Below are 25820 nucleotides of genomic sequence, written 5' to 3' on the forward strand. Positions count from 1 at the left end.
TACTTACTGTTCACATTCTGGACGGTTGCTAGGGCCTCTCTGCAGTCCATGGTGATGAGCCCGTAGCTGGGGTGGTGGTGATGGTGATGATGTTGGCATCTTCCTAACACTTTGTTGGTGTAGGGAGTCCCTCCATTCTCCTCTATATTGAACTGCTCCAGATGCGTGTTCTTCACAGCTGGCGCTGCTTTCAGGGGGTAGCTGGAATCAATCAATTGAAATTCGAGTCAAATCAACTCACGAGCCTGTATTCTCAGTGCAGATGGGGTAGAATGTCTACATCTGCATAAAAATAATGTAGTAAACTCTCTAGAACAGCACAGCCTTTTCACTCTGAAGAAGAAGGAGGCAACTAAAAAAAAAACAGCTGTACTTCTGTGCAGCGGACAACAGTGCAAATGAGACATCCTCTTAGTCTGCAGGCATAGGGTTGGCTAGATCCAACCCTATGCCTGTCCAACATTTTTATGATAGTCAATAAGCAATAGCACACATATCAGTTCTTCCCTTTTGGATAGAAATATATTATATCTGCTGGTCAGGAAAGCTTGTGCTTACATATATCTCAATACCTGTAGAGCAGGTTCTCAAACTTTTTTAATTAAAAACTGGTCTGGTGTGAAAAAATGGACATTCTCTAATACCGTAGAGGATAGAAAAGAGGATAGAGGATAGAAATATAAAAATCATAAACATAAATAATAAAACAAAGAGACATAGCAGGTCAGCTTGTGATGTGGTCCTTTGTGACCTCTAGTTTGACAACCACTGTTTCAGCGTCTTGGGGAGTGACCTTCATTTTAAAACATGATGGCCCATATGCATAAAACGTATCTTATCCTCTTCTTCGGTGGGGGTGTTGCTGTGTTTGTTGATTGATTGGTTATTCTAAAAATCTAAACGGACCCTGGTTGGGCATCAACATATTATGTCAGGGAAGGGCGAACCTTTTTTTAGCTGGAGTGCCCAAAGTCAGGTTTTTCACTAAGTGCCAAAGGTGCCAATGATTAGGGGATGTAAAACGTTATACTGGGTAAACGGTAACTTTTTAAAACAATATTTACATTACTTTTTTGTAATTAAGTTTTTATTGAGCACATAGAAACAAAACAAAGTTTTAATATTTCAGTATTGCTACACTACAGTGAAATGCATGAATCACATTTCATCACGTTTGAGAATTTTAATGCTAAACTACATTAAAAGAAACAATCACAATGCAATACATATAAAAAGTTTGCTCATTTGGCCTCATCGGTAACCCTGCATGGCCATATTGTAATTTTTTTTTATTTGCAGACAACCATTACAAGTGTACCTTCATTTTTCTGACCTGTGATAGATTTACTTCCTTAAACATTTGTACTGCTTTTACATTTTGTAAAATAACTAGTAGTAGATAATATACTTTGTGTCACTGTGATTTTTTTTGGAAAAAGATAGCTGTGGTTGTCTTTATACAGTGGGGGAAAAGCAGGTTGTAAACAATTCTCAAAAAAAAAAAAAAGAAAAAAAAAACGTGTGCCTCTGATATGGAGTACATTTGTGGATAGGCTATTTGTTTTTTTCTAAGTAGTTTGACACGTGCATTTCAAGATTACATTAAAAAAAAAAAAAAAAGCATCAAACATCATCTGCGATACAAGTACTGCATGTGACAGTGAATATATTTTCACTCGGATTATGTCATTCAGGGTTTGTTAGGCTCCCCAACTTTGACAATTTAAAATTATGTCGGACTGTGAAGTACGAACAGTACAAGAGATAACAGTAAGCAAAGTTCTTCCTCCCCGGACCTCCCCAGACCGGAGAACAGTCAGATAATAACGGCTACAGTTAGCACAGCTCAATTACTCGGGGCTGGGGCCATCCTTGCAAATCAAACTGACTGGCTTTCTAAAGTGCCATTCAGCTCTTGATTGCGGGCGAGGGAAAATAAAACAACAACAACCAGAAAACAGCTACTGACTTGGCATGTCAACAAATACGACTCTGCATACCATGTGTGCCATAGGTTCGCCAACCCCATACTATGTCATCAAAGCGAGCAGACACTTTGCACATGCGTCTATGCCTTACCCAATCAGAATCCTGGTCAGCGCAAGAGTAAGGATGCATTCATGGAGATCATTCTGCGCAAATTCTGTGCAGAATCTGACCAGTTTAGCCAATGATCGTCTAAGAATTATCTCCGTGAACGCACACATTGGCTAAATTGGTCAGATTCTGCATAGAATGATCTCCGTGAACGCACCCTCAGTGTGCTGAAAGAACAAGTAACAAGATGCTTCTGGGAAATGTAGTGGAGTAAAAAGTACAATATTTTCTAAACAAACGTACTCGTATCCCAAAAATAAAGTACTTAAGTAAGGTACAGGTCCCAAAAACAAATACTTAAGTAGTGTAATAAAGTCTTTCTACTTCGTTACTTCCGCCCTTGCATATATTGATCACTGTCCTTGCGCAGAAAGCAGGTAGTACTTAGTTTTAAAAATATTTGCTATGAAAAATATTTTTCATAGCATTCTATCTGTATTTATTTCTTTTAGTTTAAAAAAAAAAGCTTTTAGGGCTCCTGAGTGGCACATCCAGTAAGGATGCACCCTATAGCCTAGAGATTGCTGGTTCAAGTTCAGGTTATGCCATTGCCGATCATGGACAGTTCCCAGGGCGTGGCGCACAATTAGCCAAGTGCAGCCCGGACAGGGAGGGCTCAGGGCAGCAGGGTAATCCGCGGTTCACCACACACCAGCGACTCCTGTGGGTGACAGGGCACCTGTGGGTCTGCTGTAGAAGCCACTCAGATCTGTGCTATCCTCTGGCATTGTGGGTCTGGTGGTTTCGCAGTAGATCTGCAGGGCTTGGTGGGAGTGGGTGTTTCGGAGGATGCATGTGTCTGCCACTGTTTCCCGAGTCGGCGCGGGAGTTGCAGCAGTGAGCCGGGATAAAAAAAAAAAAAAATAATAATAATAATAATAATAATTGGGGATTCCAAACTGGGGAGAAAACTGCCGTAAAAATCATTGCCAATGACTAATTTAAAAAAAATAAAAAAATAAAAGTTTTTGTATGAGAAAGAGATTTTAGATGTATTATTATTTTTATTATTATAAAAATTGTATTTAAATTATTTGTGCAGGTATTTGCAACCTGAGGGAATAGTGTAACAAATAAAAACATATTTTTGTTTGCCATTTAACAATTAATTATAACAAAAAAAAAATAAACCTCAGTGTCGTCTCAGCTCCGGCCCCTGGTTTATCTTTTCAATTGCAATGTACAAAATAAAAATCAAAAATAACAATGTACTTGCAGACCTTGCTTCGGATAGTCTTGTACTTTCTTGGTCACTTCACCTGGAAAGTCAATTTGGATGCATACAGCCTTCTCCCATTTGGTCTCCTTGACAAGTTTCACTGCTCTGCAACACCTTCTCCCTCCCTCCCTGAATAAAGTGACTTCTGTACCACCATGACTTACCTAACATTACTGTGCTAAACAAGTGTCAATATTACCTATATGGTAACAGTATCCTGGGAGACAGTCAACATGGTTTTAGGAAAGGGAGATCCTAACTAACCTGCTTGATTTTTTTAAGGAAGCAACATCACTAATGGATAATAGCAAAGCATATGACATGGTTTATTTAGATTTCCAGAAAGCTTTTGACAAAGTCCTGCATAAAAGATTAATTCTCAAACTGAACGCAGTAGGGATTGAAGGAAACACATGTACATGCATTAGGGAGTGGTTAACATGTAGAGAACAGAATGTACTGATTAGAGGAGAAACCTCAGAATGGAGTGAGGTAACCAGTGGAATACCACAGGGATCAGTATTAGGTCCTCTGCTATTCCTAATCTACATTAATGATTTAGATTCTGGTATAGTAAGCAAACTTGTTAAATTCGCAGACGACACAAAAATAGGAGGAGTTGCAAACACTGTTGCAGCAGCAAAGGTCATTCAAAATGATCTAGACAAGATTCAGATCTGGGCAGATGCCATGGCAAATGACATTTAGTAGAGAAAAGTGTAAGGTACTGCACGCAGGAAATAAAAATTTGCATTATAAATCATATGGGAGATACTGAAATTGAAGAAAGAATCTATGAAAAAGTTTTTGTTGAAAAAAGGCCAACAAGATGCTCGGATACATTGTGAAAAGTGCTGAATTTAAATCAAGGGAAGTAATGTTAAAACTGTACAATGCATTAGTAAGACCTCATCTTGAATATTGTGTTCAGTTCTGGTCACCTCTCTACAAAAATAATATTGCTGCTCTAGAAAGAGTGCAAAGAAGAGCGACCAGAATTATTCCGGGTTTAAAAGGCATGTCATATGCAGACAGGCTAAAAGAATTGAATCTATTCAGACTTGAACAAAGAAGACTACGCGGCAACCTAATTTAAGCATTCAAAATTGGAAAAGGTGTTGACAATGTCGACCCAAGGGACTTTTTCGACCTAAAAAAAGAAACAAGGACCACAAATGGAGATTAGACAAAGGGGCATTCAGAACAGAAAATAGGAGGCACTTTTTTACACTGAGAATCGCGAGGGTCTGGAATCAACTCCCCAGTAATGCTGTTGAAGTTGACACCCTGGGATCCTTCAGGAAGCTGATTGATGAGATGCTGGGATCAATAAGCTACTAACAACCAAATGAGCAAGATGGGCTGAATGGCCTCCTCTCGTTTGTAATCTTTCTTATGTTCTTTCTTTTGTTCTTATGTTGGAAGAATGCAGTTCAGTGCTTAAAAACTATTATCATATCCCCGGTTCCCTGAAATAGAAGTGTAACCATTACTGTATGGGTATTCCTCCTAAAGGTGCGGAAACCTGAATGAGATATAGTAAAGCTGCTCGCAAAGCCTGACGTAGTCATGCCCGCCCCCAAGGGCACAAAAATACTGCATTCACATTTTTCCTTCAAACCTGCTGCAATCATGGAAGCAACTACCTTGAAGGCTAATGGTTAGATTTCTATTTCAGGGAACCATGGTTATGATAATAACCTAACGCAGGGTTTCCCAGTCCTTGTCCAGGGGACCCCTGTGCCTGCTGGTTTTCATTCCAACTGAGTTACTTAATTTAACCCTTAACTGAACCATTCATTAGCTTAATTAGACATGTTTAATTGTTTTCTGCTTTTAAACAGCTGGAGATTTCAAGTTAACTACACAATTTTATAAGTAACTTGAAATCGGCAACTTTTTAGGAGCTGAGAACAATTAAAAAGGTCTAATTAAGTACATTATTAGTTCAATTAAGTAATGGAAACCCTGAACTAACATTCCCTATCAAGTACAAAATGTAACCATTACCTAATGGGTAGAAATACCAAAGCTGTCGCAAGGCAAAATTACAGTTACCATTAGGAATTCCAATACAAGTAGCTAGGGCCAAAAAATTGAGGGAAAACTGACCTCTATGTTTATGTTGTAAGGGTTGACCCTGAAGCCGCCCATAACACTCCTGTTTCAAAGCCAGGATTTTGTGGATCTATGACATTCAGTTGATAGAACGGCGTAAAAGTATAGGGTGTGGCCCATACCGCTGTCCCGGAAAGATGCACCCTAGAACAGTGGTTCTCAATCTTGGTCCTGGGGGACCACTGTCCTTCTAGTTTTTGTTCCAACCAAGAGCTCAATTACTTAATTGAACCCTTAACTGAATTAATAATTAGCTTAGTTTGACTTTTTAAATAGTGCAGCTTATTAAAAGCTGGAGAATTTAAGTTCTTTATACAATTTTAAACCTAAATTGAAATCTCCATCTGTTTAAAATAATTAAAAAGCTCAGATTAGGCAAATTATTAGTTCTATTAATGGTTCAGTTATGTAATGGAGCGCTTGGTTGGAACAAAAACCAGAAGGGCAGCTTAGCGAATATGATTGCGAGCAAGAAAGCCATGTTCAGCAATAAGTATTTCAACTTAGCTGAATGCAAGGGCTCAAAGGGGGGCTTCTGTAATGATATTTTGGAGTTGTATACTTAACTGGGAATTGAGCTTAATGAAACCTAACACTAGAAAGCCATTCTTTGTTTTACAGTCCAAAATCCCCCCCCCCCCTCACTAAAGACTTCCTGGAACCAGGAATTTGAAAAGACTTGCATTTTAAGGGTTAATGGACAACAGTGACATCTAGTAGATAAAACGGACAGTACACTTTCATAATAATCAATGGACAGAGATAAGAGAAATTTGATATGTCTAAAAAATTATACTTCTTGTTATTTTGTATTAATTCTAATACAATACAAATATACAGTACTGTGCAAAAGTTTTAGGCAGGTGTGAAAACGTGCTGTAAAGTAAGAATGCTTTCAAAAATAGACATGTTAATAGTTTATATTTATCAATTAACAAAATGCAAAGTGAGTGAACAGAAGGAAAATCTACATCAAATCAATATTTGGTGTGACCACCCTTTGCCTTCAAAAGAGCATCAATTTTTCTAGGTACACTTGCACACAGTTTTTGAAGGAACTCAGCAGGTAGGTTGGCCCAAACATCTTGGAGAACTAACCACAGTTCTTCTGTGGATTTAGGCAGCCTCACTTGCTTCTCTCTCTTCATGTAATCCCAGAGACTCGATGATGTGGAGATCAGGGCTCTGTGCGGGTCATACCATCACTTCCAGGACTCCTTGTTTTTCTTTACGCTGAAGATAGTTCTTAATGGCTTTCGCTGTATGTTTGGGGTCGTTGCCATGCTGCAGAATAAATTTGGGGCCAATCAGATGCCTCGCTGATGGTATTGCATGATGGATAAGTATCTGCCTGTACTTCTCAGCATTGAGGAGACCATTAATTCTGACCAAATCCCCAACTCCATTTGCAGAAATGCAGTCCCAAAATTGCAAGGAACCTCCACCATGCTTCACTGTTGCCTGCAGACACTCATTCGTGTGCCGCTCTCCAGCCCTTCGCGAACAAACTGCCTTCTGCTACAGCCAAATATTTCAAATTTTGACTCATCAGTCCAGAGCACATGCTGCCATTTTTCTGCACCCCAGTTCCTCTGTTTTCGTGCATAGTTGAGTCGCTTGGCCTTGTTTCCACGTCGGAGGTATGGCTTTTTGGCCGCAAGTCTTCCATGAAGGCCACTTCTGACCAGACTTCTCCGGACAGTAGATGGGTGTACCAGGGTCCCACTGTTTACTGTCAATTCTGAGCTGATGGCACTGGTGGACATCTTCAGATTGCAAAGGGAAGTAAGCATGATGTGTCTTTCATCTGCTGCAGTAAGTTTCCTTGGACGACCACTGCGTCTACGGTCCTCAACGTTACCCGTTTCTTTGTGCTTCTTAAAAAGAGCTTGGACAGCACATCTGGAAACCCCCGTCTGCCTTGAAATTTCTGCCTGGGAGAGACCTTGCTGATGCAGTATAACTACCTTGTGTCTTGTTGCTGTGCTCAGTCTTGCCATGGTGTATGACTTTTGACAGTCAACTGTCTTCAGCAACCTCACCTTCTTAACTGAGTTTGGCTGTTCCTTACCCAGTTTTATTCCTCCTACACAGCTGTTTCTGTTTAAGTTAATGATTGTGTTTCAACCTACATATTGAATTGATGATCATTAGCACCTGTATGGTATAATTGTTTAATCATACACCTGACTATATGCCTGCAAAATCCCTGACTTTGTACAAGTATACCTGGAAGAATTGATGCTGTTTTGAAGGCAAAGGGTGGTCACACCAAATACGGATTTGATTTAGATTTTCCTTCTATTCACTCACTTTGCATTTAGTTAATTGATAAATATAATCTAATATGTCTATTTTTGAAAGCATTCTTACTTTACAGCATTTTTTCACATCTGCCTAAAACTTTTGCACAGTACTGTACATAAGTATGAAATGTTCCTGTTTGTAAACCCATAACACTGGGAGTGTTACAGATATTGGACAACAGTCACATAAATGTTTTATACAGAGGGGACAGTGGGGGTTGATTCCTGGGAGGCAAAGATATCTGTACACAAACATCATTACCAGCGTTTGTTATAGAAGAGAATTAAGTACTAAGGGAGCTAGCAGCACTTAAAATAAACAACTCCCCAGGGCCCAATGGAATCTGTCCAGGAATCCTCAGGGAAAATAGAGAACAGATTTTTAAACCAATATGTTATATATTCAATAAATCTATAAATAAAGGAGCCATCCCATTGGACTGGAAAATTGGCAATGTTGTTCCTATTTCATATTTTAAAATGTTTAACATCAATCATACGTAAAATCATGGAAACAATATTAAGGAGCAAAATGGAGGAATATTTATATAGTAACAACATTATAGGAGACAGACAATATTGCTTTAGGAAGGGCAGATCTTGTTTAACTAATTTACTAAATTTCTTTCAGGAGGTGACTACTGGTGTGGACAAGGATAGTGCGTATAACATAGTCTACATTATTTTCAAAAAGCATTTGACAAAGTACTGGATGAAAGACTGTACCTAAAGATTAAATCTGTAGGAATAAATGATAAAGTAGCAGGATGGATTCATAACTGGTTACAAGATATGTACCAGAGAGTTATAATTAGGCCAGGCATCAAACTGGAGTAACGTAAGAAGTGGGGTACCACAGGGATCAGTATTGGGTCCATTGCTATTTTTAATCTATATAAATGACTTGGACGAAGACATAATCAGTAAATTATGCAAATTTGCAGATGACACAAAACCGGGAGGGGTAGCCAACTCCCAATCAGCAACATTAATAATACAAAGAGATTTAGACAAGATTCAAGCTTGGGCTGACACATGGCATATTAAATTAATTGTAAATAAATGTCAAGTATTGCACATGGGGCACAAAAACATTAGAGGCAAGTACAAAATCAATAGTAACGAATTAGAGGCAGCTATGTATGAAAGGACTTGGGGGTAGTATTGGATGAATCCTCAAGCCAAGAGAAGCTACAAAAAAGGCAAATAGAATGTTAGGTTACATAGCCAAGACAGTTGAATTCAAATCAAGAGAAGTTATATTAAAATTATACAATGCACTGGTACAACCACACCTAAAATACTGTGCACAGTTCTGGTCCCCATATCACAAGAAAGACATTGAGGCTTTGGAGAGAGTACAGAGGTGAGCAATACAATTAATTCCAGCTGCATATTTCAAGTTAGCTATAACATTTGATAAGTCACTTGAACTGCAACTGTTTAAGAGCTGCAAACAAGTAAAAAGGTCTAACTAAGTAAATTATTACTTTAATTAAGGGTCTAGTTAAGTAACTGAGTTCGGTTGGAAAGAAAACCAGCAGCCACAGGACCGAGTTTGAGAAGCCCTGCTTTAGACAGTGGTGGGACACTGCCAATCGGTGGTAATGCAGGCTGAAAAACCCTGCTGTTGAACCAGGCCTGCAGAGGCCACCATGCCACTTTTGGTAAAGGAAGTCAGTCTACCAAGACTGATGATTTACTAGCAACCAGTTACAGTGCATCTGCTAGTCAAAGGGAAACAGCTGAGAAGACTGAACTAACTTTCAATTTTGGTGGCTCTCCACTGCCTGAGGATTGTAAAACCATAATTTCACAGAATCTAGGTGAGATGTCTAATGTTTTTGCATGCCATGATATGGATTTTGGATACACATCTAGATTTCCATTACATAAGAGTAGATGTTGAACTTCATGCTGATTTGAGCTCGGCTCTCGCCAAGATAAGCACCAACTAAGACGTAGCTTTGCAGTAAACTAATGTGATCCATCTCCATCTATTTGCGTTGTTTTCCATTTGATGATGTAGATATCCTTCTGTCTGGTGTTGACTGCTGAAGTGTAATGCTAGCTCCAAGGATCAGCACACACAATGGCTGCGATATTGGCTCCGGGGATCAACCCAGTGTAGTCTCCCCAGCGCATCAGCATGACAACCGTCTGGGTTGAGCTAAGTAGGGTACATCTCTGTGGTCTTCAAGTGGGCATCTTCTATTCTGGTATTTCGTTGGTCAGCCCACAACACCTTAAGAGGGTTCAACAGTGATTCTGGCATCCCAGCATCACCCCCCTCCATCCTCCACTCAGCTCAGCCGAGCTTACTTACCTCTACATTAGATCCCCATCCAGAATCTTTCCATCTCAATCACAACCAGTTGCTGCTCCTTTCTGCTGCTTCAGATAAGTTCTTCATTATGCAACACAACTCTTGGCCACTGAACCCGACGTCTCTGAGAAACCGGGTTGTAGAGTGTGCCACAAATCCTCGAAAACCCACCTCCACTGGGTAAACTTGGACTCGCCATCCTTGCTGTTCCGCTTCAGCAGCTAGTTGAGCATACCAAAGTTTCTTCCTCTCATACGCCTCATCCACAGCATCTTTCCATGGCACTGTTAACTCTACCAGATGAACAAAGTGTGCTGATCCAGACCACAAGAAATGTCTGGTCGAAGGCTAGTGGTGGCAATCTCTGTTGGAAAAATTAAGCCGATAACCAACATCTGCCAGCATCTTCCAACGAGGCTTGGTTTTAACACCTTTTCTTGGTAGTTGCACTCCAGAACAGAGCAATGTTGTCTTTTGTGTGTAATGCTTTGATGGAACTGGTGGCAACTTATTGGTCAGGTTATGCTTGTCTTCCAATGCTAAGGCCAAACATCGCAGCACCTGGTCATTGCGCCAAGTAAACCATCCTTGGTTAAGACCCACCTTACATCCTGTTAAAATGTACCTTAATGTTGCAGGTGATGAACACAAAGGACATGAGAGATTCTCACCCACCCAGAGGTTTACACTACCAATCAAAAGTTTTAGAACACCTCCATTTTTCCAGTTTTTATTGAAATTTACGCAGTTTAATGTCTCAATGTACTCTGAAATTAAAGCATAGAACAAATAAACAATTGGAGATAAAAAATAAATCATGAAATCGTTTTGTTTAACAAAATTTAATCTAAATTTTTTACTCAAAGTAGCCACCTTTTGCAGTTATAACAGCCGAACAAACTCCTGGCATTCTTTCTACAATGGAAATCAAATATTGTTCGTAAAGTTCTTCCCAACACTGTTGCAGAAGTTCCCACAAATGTGTTGCAATTGTAGGTTGCTTTGCTTTCACCCTTCTGTCCAGTTCATCCCAAACCAGCTCGATGGGGTTTAAGTCTGGAGACTGTGCTGGCCATTTCATGATTTGAAGCCTACCGTCTTGTTCTTTTCTTCTAAGGTAGTTCTGACATAGCCTGGAGGTATGTTTTGGGTCATTATCTTTCTGTAAGATGAACCCCTGACCAACTAAGCGTATATCAGAGGGTACTGCACAGCGCTGCAACATGCTGTGGTAGCCGTTTTGGTTCAGGGTGCCACTCACTCTGTGCAAGTCGCCGACACTGGATCCAGCAAAAGAGCCCCAGACCATCACGCTTCCTCCTCCATGTTTGACAGTTGGTGTCACACACCCAGTCTTCAACAGTCCACTGGCGGTGCTTCATGGCCCAGGCAAGCCTCTTTTTCTTATTTTGCCATCTTAGCAATGGCTTTCTTACTGCCACTCGACCTGTCAAACCTGCAGCTCGAAGTCTTCTCTTCACAGTTGAAACTGAGACTTGCTTACTTCGACCAATGTTAAGCTGTGCTTGAAGCTGTTGTCCTGTGAGCCACCTATCACGCAAGATGTTGACTCTCAGAAACTTGTCTTCTGATTCTGTTGTAGCTTTGGGTCTGCCAGACCTCTTCCTGTCAGAGTTTCCTCCAGTTTCCAAGTGCCTTTTGATGGTGTAGGAAACTGTACTCGCTGACACCTTGGCTTTCTTTGCAATTTCTCTAAAGGAAAGACCTACACTTTTAAGGGTTATAATGGTCTCTCTGTCTTCCTTTGTTAATTGCTTTTTCTTGCCATTATGATAGCAATATACTACTTCCTGCAATACTGTCCAAATAATGCTTAAGAGGGTGTAGTAACACAGTCTGTTCCGACACTGCTTTTATACAGACAGAGGGTTTGTAAGTAATCAACAAAAGTTGGGACACCTGTAGGAATTGTTAGCATCAACTTTCAAGGCTTAATTTACTTCCACTGCTGCAGAACAGCTGTAAGTTGTTAACCCATTACTTGTTCCCTGAAAAAACACTCTTAAATGTACATTATTTTTCAGTTTTTGGTAACCTAAACTTTTTTTTTTTTTTTAAAAACCTCTGGCAGTTTACCGCTTACCTTTGTACCATTTCAGGTTATTCACTGGACTTGAACTGCTTAAATTTCAATAAAAACTGGAAAAATGGGGGTGTTCTAAAACTTTTGACCGGTAGTGTAGGTTCTGTGGTGATGGGAGAACATCATATGATCTGAGGAGGAAACTGACCCTGCTCTGTTCCTTTGTCCATAGGTCTTGCCAGCTGATCTTGTGTTGTTCCACACTCTCCCATTTCATTAATTATCCCTGTTTGGCCTGGGAAATCGCCTTTACACACCTGATCCTCTCCTCCTGCTTTTGAACTTCACTGACTACCAGCTTCCTCCGTTGACCTGGGGTTGCCTTATGCCATGTAGGTGGAGCTGAACTGAGACCAAAACCTCCTTTTCCATGCTGAACTTGCCCCATAATACCTCAGATTCTAAGGGCATCCTTAGCATCTTCCACAGCATTCTTTTCCATCCATTTTCTTCCAGTTTACAACACAGCTGCTGCCTCCCTTACGCATTTGTCGCGTGAATCTGCTGAGGCAGCATGGAACTCCCAACCATTTCCTGACGTATGAACTGATTAAAGCTTCCAGCTTCTCAACTGTTGTCAAGGAAACCACGTACCCAGTCACTGGACACAGCAGTCTTGACAGCAGACCAAACTGAATGCACCAGTGTTTCAGTTTGCCTGGTAAAGCACTGCTGTCTATGCTCTTCAACCCTTCCACTGCTTGTTGTCTCACACGAACTGTGTCCTTTAGATCCCCGTCATACCATCTCCCTAGACTTTTCACTGGCTTCTCAGACACTATTGGTATTGCCTCACCATTAACCTTCTATCTACTACTTTGCCTTTAATTATAGCGATGCTCCTTGATTTAGTGGGCTTGAATTGCATTCGTGCCCATTCAATGTTATTGGTTAATTTGCCCAATAACTGATTAGTGCAGGCTACTGTTGTAGTCATTTTTGTCATCTCATTCATGTATGCTAGAATTGGTGGTAGTCTCATTCCAGAAGCCAAGCACTCTGATACCCATTTTAATGCCCTTATAATTACTTCCATTGCTATGGTAAAAGCCAGTGGAGAAATGGTACATCCTGCCATTATTCCAACTTCTAGGCATTGCCATGCAATGCTGAAAACTAAACTGCATATCTCCAAAGTAGGCTTTCACTAAATTTGTTATTGTCATCGGTACGCTGAAAAAAATCAAATGCTGCCCAAAGAAGTTCATGTGGCACTGAATCATATGTATTAGCCAAATCCAGGAATACCACATGGAGCACCTTCCTCTCCTTTTTTGCTGATTGAATTTGTTGCCAGATTACGCTGTTGTGTTCTAAGCATCCTGAGAAACCTGGAATGCCTGCTTTTTGTACTGAAGTGAAGCAATGTAATATCAATGAAGCAGTTCTTTTAATAGGTAGGTTGACAATCTCTGGGCAATAATGCTTTTAATAGGGAAATAGGACGAAACTGACCGATGCTTGTAGAATCCTTTTCTTTTGGTATAAGACTCCACATGACCCTTTGTAACAGATGGAGTCCCTCCTTCTGACTTTGTTCTGCTTTTCTACTGCCTCCTTTCTCTAACTAAGCGTTCAATCTCCTGCTGCCATCTAGACTTTCCAGGAATAGTTTAAACTTTTTCCTTCCTTTTTTCAATTGCAAACCTCTCGCTTCCATATACGTAGATGATGTCCCCAAATTTATCCAGCTTCTTTTCAACTGTTCCATTTAACCTTAACAAACTAAAACAGAGATCTGTGTTAACTGTGTCCCACGCAGTTTTCTCACAAGCTCTTGGCCATTTAACTCCAGGCTTGTGCCCGTTGAGGTTCTTTTCTTTCTTACGCTTGTATATTTGACCGGGTTCGCAAGGATCATTAAGTTCATCACTAGTTGTATCCACGCAAGTCCTCCTCACATCTATGACAGGGGTGCTGGTATCCTGCGAACTGTAGTTTGCTTCCTGTCGCTGGATTTAATTCGACTGACTTGACTGACTTCGTAAGAAGTACTGATCAATGCAAGGCCCTTGTCCCTTCTCCCTCAAGCATTTCATTCTCTCTTGATGAATCTTCAAACCCCTGCTCCAGCCGGAGACACAAACCTGGAGTTCCATGTCTTTGCTAACTGCAGATCTTGAACTAGTCTTTTGTGAAGTACTCTCCATTCTCATATCCGTTTCCTTTCCTAAGTCTTTAACCATGCTATCCAATGTTGAGTCATCTTCCACCCCTGCTCTCGCAGACTCTAGGGGTATTTATCTCTTTAATTTCTTAGAAGCCTTGGGCGGGTGTTTCCAGCATCCTGTTTCCCTTTGAAAACAAAGAGCTGGATACTGCCAACCAGCCCCAATGGGGTCTCTTTCCTCCTGTCTCTCCAGCTGTCTTTCTGCCATGCTGTCACACTTAAAGATGGTCCTTTCGTCCAATTGAGGCTGTCTGAGATGCAGCTGCGCACCTATTCGAAAGAAGAATGGAGATGTCAGACTTTGCAACGCTTACAGAAAACTGAATCTGCAGCAGACACCTATCACTAGAAGAAACTTTCTCTGACTGGATCTATCCGTTATGGATCTAAAATCAGGATATTACCAGATTGAGTTGGAAGAATGTGACAAGCCAAAAACTGCCTTTGTATGTCCCCTTGGATTGTGGGAATTTAATCGCAATCCCCAAGGAATGACCAATCCACCCACAAGATAGAGGCTGTCTGAGATGCAGGTGTAATTTGAAAATCTGAATCTCCATGCGCATCACCAATTGTGATCTGTTCGAAAGAAGAATGGAGATGTCAGACTTTGCAACGCTTACAGAAAGTAAAGCCTTTGAATGAGCTGACATCTGGATACCCTCCAATCAGAAAAGGAAGCAAGAAAACAAAGCCTGATTGTAAATACTTCAATTCCAAAGAGCCATTTCCTGATTGTTGGACACCTGCCTGTCAACAAGCGTTTCATTCTGTCACCGAAAAAGAGGGACAAATGTGCGTCATTGTCTTTGCTAGTAGGGGATTGTCATGAAGTGAAGCCTGGTATCCAGCTCATAAATTTGAATTCCTTGCCCTGAAATGGGCAGTAACAGAGAGAGAAATTTCATGATTACCTGTATGGTGTTACTTTCTCTGTTGTGACTGATAATTATCCATTAACTTACATCTTAACATCTGCAAAGTTGGATGCAACCAGTTACTGATGGTTGGCTGCTCTTTCTACTTTTTCTTTTGACATTAAGTATAGAGCATGAAAACAAAATCTAGATGCAGATGGATTCTCAAGATGACCCCATGAAACCTTAGAGAATGACACTGATTCACGAGAAGTGACAGAATTCAGCAGTTTACATCTCATCATTTGAGTCCACAAGTTAATGTGAAACTCTTCACTCAAGATGCAATTAGAGCAGTGTATGACAGACATACCCTTCAGATAAATAGGGGTACAGAAGGAGAAGATGACTTTCAGCTTATCTTGGTTGAATCCCTTCACCCAGAAGCAGTCCCTGACTGTTTCGATCAAGAAGGATGTAGTTATGGACAGCTAACTTTACCAAGAATGTCAGATTTAGATTTGGTTAGCAACAAAAAGAGGACCCAGTTATTAGAAAGGTTGTTGCCTTAATTGAATCTGTGAATGTGTTTCCCACAATCTCAAAGTTTGAGTCCCCTGATCTGCAATTACTGTTAAGAGAATGGAATTGTCTGGAACTGAAGAATGGCATATTATATAGAAGATATCTGAATAGAAAAAAAGTCACTTATCAACTTGTTCTACCCGAGAAGTTGAGATCAAGGGTGTTCGAGAGCTTACACGATGATCTGGGACATATGGGTATTGAACGTACATTTGACCTCATTAGATTAAGGTTCTACTGGCTGAGGATGGCTGCAGCTGTTGAACAAAAGGTGAAAACTTGTGGTCGATGTGCGAGGAGAAAAGCTGCACCTCTTGTGTGGAGTCACATTCGAACCACCATACCGCTAGAGTTTGTATGGACTTCTTGTCATTGGAGCCTGACATCCTGGTCATAACTGACAACTTCACAAAGTAAGCCATCGCCATCCCTACCAGAGATCAAAGAGCAACCACCGTAGCTAAGTGTCTTTGGGACAATTTCATTGTCCACTATGGTTTCCCTGAACGTCTACATAGTGACAAAGGCTGAGATTTTGAGTCCCATACTATCCGGGAACTCTGTGCACTTGCTGGAATACGGAAAGTAAGAACTACGCAATACCATGGACAGCATTTTAATAGGACACTACTGAGTATGCTTGGGACCTTGAAAGAAAAAGAGAAGGCACACTGGTATGATTTTGTGAAACCGTTAGTTCATGCTTATAACTGCACAAGGAATGACGTTACCGGATTCTCGCCGTATGAACTGATATTTGGAAGGCAGCCCAGGTTGCCCATTGACATTGCGTTTGGCCTACAGTTAAAAGGAACAGAACCCAAGTCATACTCGCAGTATGTCAAAAATCTAAGATAGCACTTTGATGAAAGCTACCACATTGCCACAGAGAATGCTTTGAAATCAGCCAAAAAGATCAAGATACAATTTGATAAACTAGTCAGAGAATCTACTTTGCAAGTAGGAGACAGGATCCTGGTCTGCAATGTCAGTTTACGCGGAAAACACAAAATTGCAGACAGATGGGGAACTGACATCCATGTTGTAGAAAAACGGATGGGTGAATCACCTCTTTACATGGTACGACCCGAGAATAATGGCGGACCTCTCCAAACTCTTCACAGAGATCTTCTGCTTCCCTGTGGGTTTTTCCCTGTACTGGAAGAAAAAGAAACCACCTCTGGAAAGACACGGGACAGACGACCAAGGACGCGACAGAACCATTTCCCTGATGGAGGTGATGAACCTCTACATACAGATTCTGAGCATGAATGCCAACTGTATTTGTGCAAAGATCCCTCAATGAGAGATACAAGAATCATTCAAGTTTATGATTTCTATGATCCAGACAGACCTACAACTGTACCGACCTCTAGAGAAGAACAAATGCATGCTAAGGACTCGTTGCCACGTACAGTTTCAAGTTTAAACCCTTATGCTGAAAGTTTTCTTCCTAATGATGCTGAAGAGCGAGAAGATATGGAATATTTACCTGAAGTTAATCCAACTGGTGATGAGGAACGAGAAGATACAGAAAACTCACAATGGAACAAGAGACATAACCATAGACAGTGAGACAGAGACTACAGAGGAGAATGACCTGCCTTGCTTGAAAGCTGATGAAACTTCTGTACTTCAATCCACTAGGACACACAGAATGCCAGACCGCCTGGAGTACCAAGAACTAGGAAATCCCCTTTCCTGTGTTAGTCAGTGTTTGTTTCATGGATTAAGCACAGCAATTATAAGCTCATTAAAAGGACCAGAATATCGTGCATCTATAAAGAGTCTGATTCCTGATATCTATCAAGTTGTTTAGGTAAGTACCATGTGATGGGACTCATGTATAATTAAGAGGGGAAGATGTAACCCAGGTACAATTCTTGTGCACAGAAATCAATTGGACTAAGCAATAAGGGAGTTAACAGGAAGTCCCGCCTTGATTGACACTCATACACACTGAGAAGATGGGAGCATCCATTTTGTGAAAGCCGCATGGAGAACTCACAACTCCAGATCGCTCAGACTAACTAAAGTATATTTTATTCTGAAAAGTTGCATTCCAGAAGAAATAGTCTTCAAACTGGAGACCTACAAAGATTTATTTTGAAAAGCCCTGGTCGGAGTTTTTTTTTGATAGAGTTGAATTCTCATTCTCATTTAATTTCTAATTATACACCCTCTCATACGGACCTAGGAGTAAAAGTGGCCAAAGGTGGGATACAGTTGTTTGCATTGGTGTTGTATCAGGAAGTGACAGAAATGATGCAGAAGCGGGCCATTTGCGCAGTTCATCCCAGTTCACTTGGAAGAAGGGTTTTACTCCAGGTACTTCTTGGTGCTCAAACAGGATGGTGGCCTCAGACCAATCCTCGACCTCAGACAGGTCAATCCATATCTGCATCGATGGAAGTTCAAAATGTTAACTATGAAGCAGCTGTTGCAGTCAATACAGCCAGGTGACTGGTTCACTACGGTGGACTTAAAAGATGCTTATTTTCACATCCCCATAAAATCAGGGCACAGGAAGTACATACGGTTTGCTTTCCAAGGGACAGCATACAAGTTTAGGGTTTTGCCATTTGGCCTCTCTTTAGCCCCCATGCCTTTTCAAAGTGCATAGATGCTATTCTGGACCCATTGAGACTCAGGGGCACCAGAGTAATCAATTACCTGGACGATTGGCTAATTTGTGCTCATCCTCCAGCGCAGGCAGGTGCTCATACGAAACCAGTCGCAGACCACCTGCTTCGGTTAGGTCTGTCAGTAAACTACGCAAAGAGCCAGCTTGCACTTCACAGACAGCCTCCTATTTAGGATGTGTCTGGATTCCAAGACCATGTTGTCCACTCTGTCAGAGGACAGACTGCAGAGAATAGCCGCTTGTCTGAACCTTTCTCAGCCCAACAAAAAGCTCACAGTAGTGACATTTCAAAGGTTTCAGGGCTTGATGGCAGCAGCTTCCCAAACCCTTCCTTTGGGTCTTCTGCACATGTGCCCTCTTGAAGGTTGGTTCAACAGCAGGGTTTTTCATCCTGCAATGAACCACGGCCGTCTGCTGACAGTGTCTCAGCACTGTCTGCAGGCGCTATCCTGGTAGACTACTGTGGTAGTTTACATAAACCACCAGGGTGGCCTCAGGTCCCCCAGTCTCCATTGGGTAGCCCCTAGGCTGTTGCTGAGGGCACACCATCACATCCTCTCAATGCGGGCGGTACATCTGCCCGGGATGATAAACTGGGCAGTGGAGCTCCTCTCAAGGAGAGTCCCCAGTGTCTCAGAATGGAGGCTTCACCCAGATGTGGTGAGCCTCATTTGACAAAGGTTCGGGAGACCACAGGTGGAGCGGTTTGCCTCCCAAAAATTGACCCTCTGGTTCTCAATAATGGGAGCGGGGGACCCACTGGCAATAAATGCCTTGTTATACCAGTGGTTGAAGCAGCTTCTGTGTACTTTTCCACCACTTGTCATGCGCTCACTGTGCCTGGAAAAGATCAGCAGGACCGAGCCAGGGTACTATTAGTCGCCCCTTATTGGACCAGGAGACTGTGGTTTTCAACCCTGATGTAGCTCCCGAGTGGCCAGCTGTGGAGCTTGCCGAAACAGCACAATCTATTCAGTCAGGCTTAGTGGACATTGTGGCATCCCGACCCATCAAACCTGCAGCTCTGGGTCTGTCCCCTGAACGGCAACATTTGAGCTGGGGTTATCCAATAGGGTCACCGACACCTTACAGAATGCCAGAGTGTCATCCACGCGTTCATGACATGTCTGATGGCATTACACTTGCGTTTTCATAATTAAACTCCTGTGCCATTATTCTCCAGTCCAATTCGCACTAATCCTGCTTTTTTTGCCACATTAACCAGACGGTGGAACTTGAGGCTTTTCATCCTCCTCCTTCCAGTCTGATAGAGAGCGGCAGCTCAATACACTTTGTCCGGTGCGGGCACTAGCATATTATGTGGACAAAACTCAAAGTTGGAGGCAGTCTGAGCAGTTTATCTGTTATGGGGCTAAGTCCCATGGGAAATCTCTGTCTAAACAGAGGATATCAAGATGGACTACAGATACAGTTAAGACTGCATATGAATGAGTCAACTTGCCCCCTAACGGTCCATTCTACCAGGGGCACAGCAACTCTGTGGGCTTTATTCCAAGGCGCCTCAGTTGGGAACATTTGTAATGCAGCAGTGTGGGCTAGTCCACATACTTTTATGTGGTTCTATCGGCTGAATGTCGTGGATCCACAAAACCCTGGAGCCTCGAGCTTGACCCTTACAGCATAAACATAGAGGTGAGTTCTCCCTTAATGTTATAGCCCTATCTACTTGCACTGGGTTCCTCACAGTAACGCGCAAGGTGGCCTTTGCCGTGCCTTGTAGCATTCCAATTGGTCTGCAACATTGCCTTGTGACAGCTTTGGTATTTCTGCCCATGAGGAAATGGTTACATTTCGTACTTGATAGGGACCGTTAGGTTATTATCATAACCCTGGTTCCCTGAAATAGAAATGTAACCATTAACCTCTAAGGTCGCTGAGTCCATGATTGCAGCTGTCTTGAAGGAAAAATGCTGATGATACTTTATGCCCATGGGGACGGGCATGACCACTTGACAAGCACTACGTGCAGCTTTGATATATCTATTCAGGTTAGATGGTATCAAAGGATTAATACCCATGAGGTAATGGTTACATTTCTATTTCAGGGAACCAGGGTTATGATAATCTAATGTTTGCATAGTTTTGTGATATCAAACTAATTTCAGATGAACCAGTGCCTCCAGAGGTGTATTCATATCCCAGTATGTTGGTTAGTATTATGAGATTTGATTAATATTAAAAGACGATACTGTTTAAAGATAGCGCTCCCGTTAACAAAAAAAACACATAAAAAAATAAGATTGGAGAAGGTTAATAGCAATTGATTTTAATGGTTACCAATAGCAACATGTTAGTACTTGTCTTTTATGTAGAAAACAAACACAATTTATCACAAAAAAGGCATCACCACTCACGTTGTGTAAGGCTGTACATGGATGTTAAGTCAGAACAGTAGTGAAAGTAGAGCAGGCATGTGCAGACAATATCCTGAATCTTCTGTGCATACTGTACATACGACAGCTGTATTAGTTACTGTAAACGTACAGTGTATGTATTAATATCCCCAGAAACACTACCAATAATGTTGCTGAAATTGTTTTTAAATAGTGTACTCATTGAGAGTTTATGGCAAGAAGAAAAAAAGCTAAATTATTCCAGAAGAGGTAAAGGTCACAGTGAAATAACACAGCCTTCTCTCCCTGTCTCACATAACACTGCCGTGATGGGATCCAACCCATATGGCAGTGAGGGGATTTTCATCACTTCTCCACAATTAAATTGTCAGGCTGATGGCAGCTGAAAGCAGTTCCTTTGTCTGGAGTAGTTCTTCTGAATACGGCCCAGCTCTTCTATCAGGTTACCAGATCTGCTGTTCGGCCTCAGTCATCCGACCAGATTCAAACAAAGTGCGGTTGAGCAAAAAAAAAAAAAAAAAAAAAAAAAAAAAAAAGGTGGATCACAGCACTAGCTGGCTCTCTTCTGAAATAAACATGGCAACGTGCTTGAGTCAACAGTGTGAAGGAAACGGGTTCAGATCACCTTTAAACTGTAGCAACGCTCTGTAACAATCCCAGTCAAGTAGCTTAATCCAGTTCCTTTATTATCAGGCAATACTTTGACAGAGTAAACTGTTGAATTTGTTGAACTGTTGAAATCTGTTGAACTGTAAAATTTTGTTTCTCTTATTAACAAAGATTTATTACAAGAATACACTGCAGCAAAATCAAAAAAAATTACTGGCTGTACTAACTTTAGGAGAATTAAGTGCCCTTGGTTAGATATCCCTAAGGTTGTAACCTCAGGAAATGTTTAATAGATTAAACATTTAAAACCTGTTGTGTAAACGGTCAGTTAACGTTTAAAAGGTCATACAAACGTGAATAAAAAGTCAATTTAAAGTCATATTTATATTTCACATTTACTTTCACTTACATTATTCAAACAGAGCGGTTTACAACTTTGAGTTTTAAAAATTATGGATGGCTTGCAAACCACCGAAAGGTAATGCGATTTTTGGTCTCTTTTTAGGGCCTGCACAAAATAATCATTATTCGCACATTACGTTTTTTTCTCAGTGTTCACTTTTGCTTAGAACTGAGCGCCGCATTATAATATCATGCCATTCTACAGTTCATTTTCTTCCTACAATGCCATGTATTTAGCTTTACTGCTGTTCAGATTATTATACTATTATTAATCGTAACCTCAAATGGCCTGGTTCCATGGTTGTCTGATGCATATTCGTGCTAATAAGTAGTAATCTGCTGTAGGAAAATATAACTCCTACCTAATCACTAATACATCAAAAATGTAGTTTCTAATGTGCTATAAGCTAAACATACTACACGGTCCATGTAGTACGTTACAAAGCTGGATGAATGTAGTATAGTACTGTGCATGTCGGCATTCACAGTAAGCTGCAGCACACCCTACCAGCTAGTCATGACAGAAATGCTTCTATTCCTTTTATTGAGAGCAACCTAAAAGGTTTGACAGTGTAGCACAAAACAACTTCCCAAAAGCGATGTTTCCTTCTGGTAACTTGGGAGGATGGGTGTTCCTTCTCTATATGACAGACAAAAAACCAAGACAACTGCCAAGAAATCTCATTCAATGATGAATAAACATTTGGTTATTTTGCTGAAAGTGCTTAAACCAGTTTTAGACAAATAACAAAGCACCACAGCTCAGTCAGCAGCAGAGAATACTTCACTCTGTCTGAAAAGGCAACAGAGTATTCTACCAGCATTCAAAAACAAACATTTATTAATGTGGCTGTAACCAAAATATGACATATGAAAAACTGACAGGATACGTAATAAATTGTAAGAACTACGACTATGTTGGGTCAAAGTGATTTCCAATCCCACAAGGCACGGAGGTTGACAACAAGGAGCTTCAGGTATCATGTTTAATTATCGGACACACTTTGGTCAAATCAATCTGAGTGGTGGCTTATCCCAATGGGGCATAAAGCACATCAAATCTACTTTCTTGTAAGTTATACATTATGAAAATGTGGAAGCACTATTTGTTTGTATAGTTTGTTATGAAACTAATGGACATTTTGAAATTAGTAAAGAGAATTTACACAGCTCTGATTCTTATGGGTACATTTTTTTAAACATTATTTTAAAAAAGACAGAGAATAAGCTCCACAGAGGCTGCTGAAAAACACTCCATGGGCCTAGAGAAAAAATCTCCACCAATTAGAAGTAGTTTAGCATTATGACCCTGCTGAAATCCAGTGGCAAATGCTCATTCAGTCCTCTCTGCTGGCAGCTTATTAACCTTGAGTCAGTCAAGTGCAAGGGTTACTCATCTCCCTCTAGATATTCGAGAGTATTAAGGAATTAACAAGCTGGGAGTCGTGTTGAGCACAGTGAACAAAGCTTTCTTCTTAGCCTAATCTCTAACTCAGAGCTTTCTTCTGAGCATTCACCATGTGGGTTTTAAGCTGCAAACAGCCAACAGTCATGTCAGGAAGCAGCATAATGGAAAGACTACAAAAAAAATGAAAGAAAATAGTACATTTTCAAAGTGCCCCCTCGCATTTAGTGGCCATCGAATGAACAGAATGATTGCTTGCCTATATGCATTTTCACAATCGCACATCAATCACATATTGTCTTTGCACATCGTCACTGCATTTTCTTAAGTGCTGGCAATGGTCTTTTAACATAATGTTGACAGGTCATTTCAAGTTTTTCTCATCTCACCCTTTAGTCAGATGACCAGTTGAAGAACAAGTAACCCACACATTTATTACTTAACTGTGCATTTGTTTGGAATTTACTAGGAGTAACAGAAAGCAGTCCCTTCTCAGCAATGAAGTGTGTTAACATAAACAAGTGACTGAGCCAAACTATTACTGGCACACCAACAGCTCTCCAATAATATGGTAATGCAGTCAGTGAGTTTCAAAGGTGAAACATGAACCGGATGAAACCTATAAAAAAAGTGCTTAAATTTTGTTTTCAATTTGCCTAAGCTATAGGTCAAGTTTGATCACATTTATATCAAACCGGTGTTCTGGTCAATCCTTGTTGTACAAGCACCAAACCCATCCCAATATTACCATTTAAATAATATATCTAGATATAGTTATATATATATAATATATATAATATAATATATATATATATATGATGATATTATATATATATTATATAATATATATAAATCAATGGTATTTTACCAATTATTAACTAACAGCCATAACTGACATAACTTATCTTTCAGCATTAACATATCTGCTGCAGCACTAGAACAGCCAGTGTGTATTTCAATCAGCAAGCATCAATGCCAATAGCAAGCTTGTGCACACCACTGGGTTTCCAGCAAAACAAAAGGAAATGTGCGGCCAAAGTGACAGATCACTGCATGGTGCTGGCTCTTACTTCAAGAAAGACCTATGTGGCAACTATTACTGAAGAGCAGCTCAGGTCTCCGGTTGCTTGTTGGGTGGACTTGAACTGCAATGATGCTTAAGGCAGTCATTCAGCCTTCCAGAGTAATCAAGTGACCCAGGGCATGCAGAACATGCCCTACCAGGGTAATGCCAAATCAGGTAGGCAAGTCCTAATTAAGCAACAAGACAGTATACATACCACTTTTCATCTAAAACTCTGTTGAAGAAATGTAATTTCAAGTTTTTTTTTGTTTTTAAGCATAGCCACTAAGGGCTTACGCGCATATCTAAATCTTACACACATTTTAAAATATCAATTTGTAATAAATTAGTCTGACACACAGCTTTGCGTCTGATTTCTAAAGGCACTTCCTGTAACAGGCAAATATAAATTATATGGTTAGATGTCTGTCAGTAATGATGATACATTTAATCCTAAAAGCAAGTGAAAGCAAAGCTGAATATGCAGGCAATACAATGCAGATCCTTAAGCTTCAAATGGACACCACACCAGCTATACTTAGTTTTGTAGTAATAATAATGATACAATAACAAAAAAAGTTATGCAGTATTTATACTACTGAGCGGGTCTGGCTCCATTCTAGCATGACCCTACACAGTAAAAGAGATACAGGAGAGGATATGACTCCACTTGTGTTTGCAGTGTACAATAAAAAGATGGATGGAATGAATTTTGGGAGGACAATTGTTAAATCAGACAAATAAACCAAATCCATAGTGTACAGATCAATATCTGCTCGATGTCTTTTCTTGTTACTGTAGCAGACTTCCATTAAGACTATCACATTTTCCAAATTTTTCTCAAGTTTAAAATAGATACATTCTTTTTATTTTACCCACAGAAGGGGTGCATAACGGCATAAACAAATGATCTACGAAGGCTCATTCGACAAGACACATAAGAGCAATTTAAAGAATTGTCACTACCGACAGAAGTTACCAAACAATTCGACACAGTACAACTCCTCAACGTAATACACATCTTACCCAGATACTAAAAGGTACAAATGTAGAGGAATTCAATATTTTTACTTCTACCATCTAAGAGATACAGTATAACCCTGAAATAAAACATGCTTCATGAAGGCACGTAACACTTAACTTAAAATCGAATGTCCTTTAAAAGAATCTCAATCTTCTACAACCAAGAAAGTAAAAGTAAGAAAACCACACAGCTCGTTTAACAGAACCCTATGGGCACTGCATACTGGACTGTATGTGTAGCAGTATATAATTCACTGCAGGTACAAAAACAGTTATCTGAACAAAAAGCAAGGACATTTCTCTAAAGTGGTTTGGGAACCCCACCATTCTACAGGGTTTCATAGGTGCATACTGTTTATATTAATCACATTTTGTGCAAAAACAAATTGCATATTTTGAGAATATACAATATTTCCAATTTAGACATACATGGGTTAGTAACAAAGGCACAATATATACCGTAGAGAGGGCAATTGTCCCTCTCCTAATAACAGAACGTTTGTGACCCGAGCCAGTG

The 25820-nt window shown here is 40.5% G+C and overlaps 1 protein-coding gene across 3 annotated transcripts in view; it reads right to left on the reverse strand.

Moving 5' to 3' along the window:
- The window catches only part of LOC121314698 (band 4.1-like protein 4B), a 188329-nt gene that overhangs the window by 57201 nt on the left and 105308 nt on the right, over positions 1-25820 (reverse strand). For all 3 annotated transcript variants that reach the window (XM_041248220.1, XM_041248221.1, XM_041248222.1), the window contains one exon: positions 8-201. In XM_041248220.1, the coding sequence (XP_041104154.1) occupies positions 8-201 (194 nt within the window). The remainder of the gene's footprint in view (positions 1-7; positions 202-25820) is intronic.

The sequence above is a fragment of the Polyodon spathula genome, chromosome 4, assembly GCF_017654505.1.
Source record: "Polyodon spathula isolate WHYD16114869_AA chromosome 4, ASM1765450v1, whole genome shotgun sequence".
NCBI lineage: Eukaryota > Metazoa > Chordata > Actinopteri > Acipenseriformes > Polyodontidae > Polyodon > Polyodon spathula.